The sequence below is a fragment of the Petaurus breviceps genome, unplaced genomic scaffold (genome assembly GCF_028583685.1).
Source record: "Petaurus breviceps papuanus isolate PSGF00001 unplaced genomic scaffold, PetGlider_PUasm1.0 91133, whole genome shotgun sequence".
Classification (NCBI taxonomy): Eukaryota; Metazoa; Chordata; class Mammalia; order Diprotodontia; family Petauridae; genus Petaurus; species Petaurus breviceps.
The window spans coordinates 98,219,258-98,225,802 of NW_027187419.1; the positions used below are offsets into that span (position 1 = coordinate 98,219,258).

The 6,545-nt window shown below is 42.6% G+C and overlaps 1 protein-coding gene across 2 annotated transcripts in view; it reads left to right on the forward strand.

Moving 5' to 3' along the window:
• The first annotated feature begins 2,526 nt into the window (after positions 1-2,526).
• The window catches only part of SSB (small RNA binding exonuclease protection factor La), a 14,558-nt gene continuing 10,539 nt past the window's right edge, over positions 2,527-6,545 (forward strand). The window contains exons 1-2 of one of the 2 annotated variants that reach the window (XM_069080149.1): positions 2,527-2,688; positions 5,178-5,252. Coding sequence is in view for 1 of the 2 variants with exons in the window: in XM_069080148.1 (XP_068936249.1) it covers positions 5,187-5,252 (66 nt within the window). In the remaining variant the exon portion in view is untranslated. The remainder of the gene's footprint in view (positions 2,689-5,177; positions 5,253-6,545) is intronic. The other variant, XM_069080148.1, reaches the window with a different exon arrangement.

The window sequence follows — 6,545 nt, forward strand, 5'->3', positions numbered from 1 at the left end:
TCATCCTGACTCTGGGCCGGTGCTCTTACTCACTGAGCTGGTGCTCTTACTCACTGAGCCACCTGACCTCCCCCAGGCAAACACTTTTGAAAAGGGGCAGGGTCAAAGGAGAAAATAGAATAAATGAGGGATGAGATAGGATGGAAGGAAATATAGTTAATCTTTCACTTTATAACTACTATGGAAATGTTTTGCATAACTACACATGTATAACCTATATTGAATTGCTTATCTTCCCAGTTGGGGTGGGTGAGGAGGGGAGAAGGGAGAGAATCTGGAACTCAAAGTTTTAAAAACAAATGTTAAAAAAATTGTTTTTACATGCAACCAGGAAATAAGATATATAGGCAGTGGGGTATAGAAATCCATCTTGCCTTATTAGAAAGTAAGGGAAGGTATGGGGGGGGGCATAAAAGAGGGCAGATTGGGGGAAGGGGTAATCAGTATGCTCTACAACTTGGGGTGGGGGTAGGGGAGAGATGGGGAGAAAATTTGTAACTCAAAATCTTGTGGAAATGAATGTTGGAAACTAAAAATAAATAAATAAAAGAGAACTGTCCCTACCCTCTGACCATTTATCTATTGAAGAATGGCTCTTATACATTTGAATTAGTTACTTATATATCTTGGAAATTAGATCTTTATCACAGAAATTTACTGCAAAGATTTTTTCCCCAGTTAACTGTTTCCTTTCTATTATTAGCTGTATCACAGACTCTTTTTTTTTTTTTTTTTGCTTTTTGGGAGGGGGGAAGGCAGGGCAATTGGGCTTAAGTGACTTATTTGCCCAAGGTCACAGAGCTAGTAAATGTTAAGTGTCTGAGGTTAATTTGAACTCAGCTCCTGTCTCCAGGGCTCTCTATTCACTTCCACACCTAGCCTTCCTATCACATACTCTTTAGATGTAAAATGATAGGTCCCGGGTTTCACTTTTGCATTTGTGTCCTAGGCACTTAGGCAGAGTTTTTTGACACTGGTAGGTGGGTAATAAATGTGTGTTTGTTATTTTCAAACTAATCTTAATTATAAACTTAATGATATCAAAACAACTGACTTAAATCAGAAGACAGGAATAAAACCATACATAAAACCACAAAGTGCAACTTATTTACATTTTGATGAAAGGGAAAGACATATAAGCTTTAACATTTTATTTTGCATGTCTGCTGTTGATATGTTTTTTGTGTGACCTTAATTAATGTAGGCAAGTCTTCCTACACTAGGCATTGTTTTAAGGAAGCTTTAAGGGGGGAAAGGATAAGAAAAACCCAAACCGTTGACCTTGTCTTTAGAATTAAAAAGAAAGTACTGGACTTGGAGGCAGGAAAACCTGGATTCAAATTCCATCTCAGATACTTAGTAGTTGTGTTACCTTGAACAATTCAGTTAACTTCTCCCAACTTCAGTTTGTTCATTCGTTGCTGGGTGTTTTGGTCATAAAATAAAGTGCTTGCATTCTACCAGTTCCAAAACTGATCTTTTGAAATACAGTTGTAAAACATTATTTCCCCCTCTCGGTCTTGGCTAAAAACTGAACATTAGAAGCAAGCAAGCAAGCATAATAGGTGAAAATGGAAGAAAAGAAGGAAGCAACATTTATTTAGTGCCTGCTCTGCACCCGCCACTGTGCTAGGCCTTTATAAATATTATCTCCTGATGCTTACAACACCCCTGGAAGGTAGATGCTATTATTATCCCCATTTTACAGTTGAATAACCACATTCACTCTGTGTTCTTTGGCTTAATTTGTACAGTTCCTCCACCCCTCCAAGAAATAATTTATAGAGACATCGGTGCAGGTACAAGGCATGCCAGGTGTGTCCAGGCACACTAACATCTCAAAAAGAATTTGGCAATGTGCTTCTCCTTTTTTAAGTTTATGTTTTTAAGAAATGTTTAGTTATAATTTTTTTTAAAGTTTAGTTGCTTCAGTTTTCCTAGCTTGGTGAATAAACATTATGCCTTTTATCATTGCGTGTTTGGTAATCGGCCCTAAAAAGAATTCCCTGAGTACGCTCTAACGAAACGCGTGGACACGTCTCCGTCCAGGACGTCTGTGCTCGGACCCTATTGTGGGCTTGCTGGAAAAGAGATTCCTGATGGCCTGAGCAGGAGACTCCAAAGAGCCGGAATATGAACAGAACTGTTCAGTGATATTTACTTCCTGTTAACAGGAATGTTCCAGTGATGAAGCTGTTCCTCGCTTCTAAACGAGCTGGGGTTAAGCTAAAAACACAGGTTAGATGTCTGGTAGTGACAACATCAAAGGCAGCCGCCTTCCTTTTAACTAGAGAGAGAAACCCTGCCCAGCACGTCCTTGGAAAGCCGGGAGTCGGGGCCAAGAGCGGTGGTAGACTCAGATGCCCGAAAGCACAACCCAAAAGCCTTGTGTTAACACCCGAACTTCAGCGACCCGCCACAGCTCGGGGGTTTAGCGTCCATGGGGCCCCTAGGCTGGCCCCTCCCGCGGGCGCAAGACACGGCGCATGCTCTCACCTTAGCTCCTCCTCCAGCTGAGGCGAGGCTCCGCCTCCTGCCGCGGGGGCTGCTGGGCCGGGGCCCAGCTCCGGCCTTTAAATAGAGGACGAGCGCAGGCGGCCCACAGTCACAGGGAATCGGAGAGTGAGTTCGTGGGTTGTGAGGAGCGTGGCGGGGCGGCGAAGACCCTGCCGGAACCTCACGGAATAGGTGAGGGGCTTGAAGACCTGTTTTTTTTTTTTTTGTTTTCCTGGGGAGAGGTGGTATTGACTTTCTTTCTCTTTCCGTTCCACCCTCCCCTCCTGCTGGCATGGAGATCCTGGACGGCCCGGCCTCCGCTTCTGCCCTCCTGTTGGAGGCTGCTGGGCCCTCGCGCCGGGAGGCTTGGCTGCGGAGCCCGGCGGCCGCAGGGCCGGCTTTGCGCGGGGGCTGAGGAGGGTGGGGGGAGGGCTGGCGCGTGCTGCCTCTCCTCGCGGGCCACGCATGCTGCCCTGGGATGGAGCCGACCAGACCGGAACCTCGCGGCACCACACACGTGCTGGGCCCGGGGCCGCGGCTTCTGGCTCTTCCCTGAGAAAGAAACTCTCTCGGATGGGGTTCTTGCGGGCAGAGCCTGCTCGGCGCCCCCTCACTCTTCCGCCGCGGATCTCTCCCTTCTTCTTGGGTCCTCCTGTCCGGTCTTCTCTCCACATCTGGGCCCGGGAAGAGGCCGCTGCCGGAAGGCGGATGTTCGGGGGCGCGCCAGGGCTGGCGGTGGGAGCTCCGAGCTTGTGCGCATGGAAGCCTCCGGGTGGGAGAGAGAGGCCAGGCGGCCCGGGCGCGGTGCGCCCAGCCGCGGCTGCCGGGTTCTAAGAGGGTCTTCGGGACTTTTTAAAAGAGCGATACCGAAAGCCCTGGTTGTGTTTGCAGAAGGTGTCTGATCCAGTAAGTCAAGGACCTAAAAGGGCCGAGGTAGGAGAAAACCTGAGGGGCCAGAATAGCCCCAAGTCCGCAGGTTAAGACCGTCATCATCCAGTGGACCAAGTTGGCCGGATGCTTGAGTAAGCTAGTTCTGATGTCAAAATATGCAGGTTAAATTCCCATGACCAAAGACTAGCGCGAGCAAATCTGCCCTGGAGTTTTGTTTTGCTAAGTAATGCCCATCAGGGAATATACTTGGAAAAGTTATGGTGGTATTTGTTTTGTATTTGGCAGATTTTGTATGCCATTTTAAAGCAAATACGGTAGAAGAGAAATCAGGCATAAAGTTATAATAGAAGATAGGCATTAGGATGGAGGAGGCCTGACTTTGAATCTTCCCTTTCTCTAGTTAACAAATTATGACTTTGGACACATTACCTAACTTCTTTGGCCCTCAGTCTTTCCATCTGTAAAACAAGTAAGTTGGACTAGTTGATCTCCTTGGCCTATTAGCCTAATAGCCTCAGACTGTTACAGGGCCTAGTACTTAGAATATCATATTAAGTGAAGAACTTGTTTGAATACAGGGTGAGAAGACCCCTTGGTCTACCCTGGTAGTACCTTTAAAGATTTCTTGAGAACCATAGTTCATGCCATAATTGAGGTTTCAGCCTATGACTTTAGCACATACCCGGTGCTGTTCCACCTAGTGCTTTTTCTTTGACATAACAGAATCTTTTTTTCTTTTTTTACTCGCCACTAGGATTAAGGTGAATCTTTTGAACATTGCTCTTAAGGTTCCTTTCAGTCCCTCAATTCTGTTGTCTATTTTTTGAATCGGCTTATTTTTCCATAAGTGCTTTGCAATCAGAAAGAGAAATATTGCTTTTATTTGAATATTAATGAGAAGAAATTTCACATTACCCATCACTAAGGTTTATGAGTCAGGAAATAGGTATAAATGAAAACATTTCTTTGGAATCATTTTAAAAAGCACTTTGATATCAGTACATCTAAGATCAATACTGTAAAAGTTTTTTGTGTTTTTTTTTTTGCAGGGAGTAAGGTAGGGCAATTGGGGTTAAGTGACTTGCCCAAGGTCACAGGGCTAGTGAGTGTTAAGTGTCTGAGGCCGGATTTGAAATCAGGTTGTCCTGACTCGAGGACTGGTGCTCTATTCACTGTGCCACCTAGCCACCCCTAAAAGTTTTTTAAAAAATAAATTACAAATTGAAATTGTATCAGAAAATAGGCCATTAAGACATCAGCAGGTAAGTTTCCCATGTTTTTATATATGAGCAAAAAGTGTAACAATCTTTAGATTCACAGTCTAGGCTCCAAACTCAGAACAGAACTTTAAATCTTTGTGTCTGTATAAAAATTGATTAACTTCTCTTTGCTTGTTTCCTCATTTACAAAATATATTTACTTTACCTACTATTCATAGTTACTGTAAGGAAAGTGCTTTGTAAACCTTTAAATATGAGATATGACTTGCCCTAACAAAGAATGGGTTTTTAAAAAAGGGCTCTGTAAACCAGTGTGTTTTTCCCCCTCTGCCTGGGCTAAAAAAAAACTTACGTAAGAAATACATAAAATTATTACCTAGGTGATAATAACCATGACCCTTGATGTTATTTAACAGAGATGTGATGCTGCCAGGATTCCTGGCAAACAATCACCAGACATCGGTGGGAGGAGGCATTGGGTCCTAAAGTTTTTTAGTTTTCATAGATGAGTTTACTGTTTACCTGCAAAAATAAGATAACTTCATGCAGATTTCTTTTGAAAAATTACAGGCTCCCACAATGGCTGAGAATGGTGACAGTGAAAAAATGACCGATTTAGAGTCCAAAATTTGCCAGCAAATTGAGGTATGATTCTTTATTTTGTTTTTGCTTTTTGGAGGGCAGTTGGGGTTAAGTAACTTGCCCAGGGTCACACCACTAGGTTTTTTTTGGTGTGTGTTAAGTGTTTGAGGCCGGATCCAAAAGCAGGTCCTGCTGACTCCAGGGCCTGCACTCTACTCACTGCCCCGCCTAGCCGCTCCTTGAGGTATGATTCTTGTGCTGATGACCTATAAAACCAGCCTCTTAGTAGAAGAGTATTTGAGTTTGTAAAATAGACACCAGTAGTACTTTCATTTGTTTTAGTATTCAAATGAATTTTAGTGATTCAAATGAAGCTATGCCATTCTGTTGATGCTGGCAAATACATTGATATATGCTATTAATAAAACTGTAGTTGTTTGGTTTGTGGAATTATAAAAATAGAAGAGGCCTTACAAAGGTCATCTTGTATTTTAGTGTCTCTGCCTTTAGATAAGATTATCCCAAATAATTTTGGACAGGTGCCATTCTACTGTTTTTTAAAGACATTCTCTCCACTCCTATCTTATGTCAGTAATCCACTGTAGTGCTGAATGAACCTTTGAATTAAGAAATTTTTCCCTTCAACCTAAATTTTTCTTGTTTTGAAGCCTATTTTTCTGGATGTTTTCACTGTACATAGAGAAGAGTTAATTATCACTTTCTGTTTAATAATCGTTCATATCATTGAAGTTTTTTCCAAACTTCATTTATGCAAAGTAATGCCAGTCTCTCTGCCTTATTCACATATCTATTTTCTAATTATTTTAATAACTGAAATCATCATCTAAAGTCTTGCATTTTTAACTTATGGAAGTCCAGTTAGGATTTATACTGGTTATTGTTTCATGGTTCTAATGTAGAATCTTAATATTGTGCTGAATCATGGTTACTTGTGATCCTTGCAAATCATAGACCAGGGGTGGGAAACCTGTGGCCTCAAGACCACATGTGGCCCTCTAGGTCCTCAAGTGTAACCCTTTGACCGAATCTAAACCTCACAGAACAAAGTCTTTTATTAAAGGGGTTTTGGATTGAATCAAAGGGCCATATACATTTGGCAATACAAACATTCATGTTCTCCCTTTCATTTCAGGGAATGAAAAGAATGTAAATGTGAGGTTTCTTTCTTATCCTTAGGTTTCCTCTATTTTCATAGGTTTTCCTCAGTATAATTCTTCAGAACTATTGAGCAGGTGGTGTTTGTGTGTAGTATCCCCTCTCTCTTTATCAGCATGTAATCCCCCTATCCCTAGGTGACTAGTATTTTCATGTTACTCATTGGTTTCCCAGGACTCC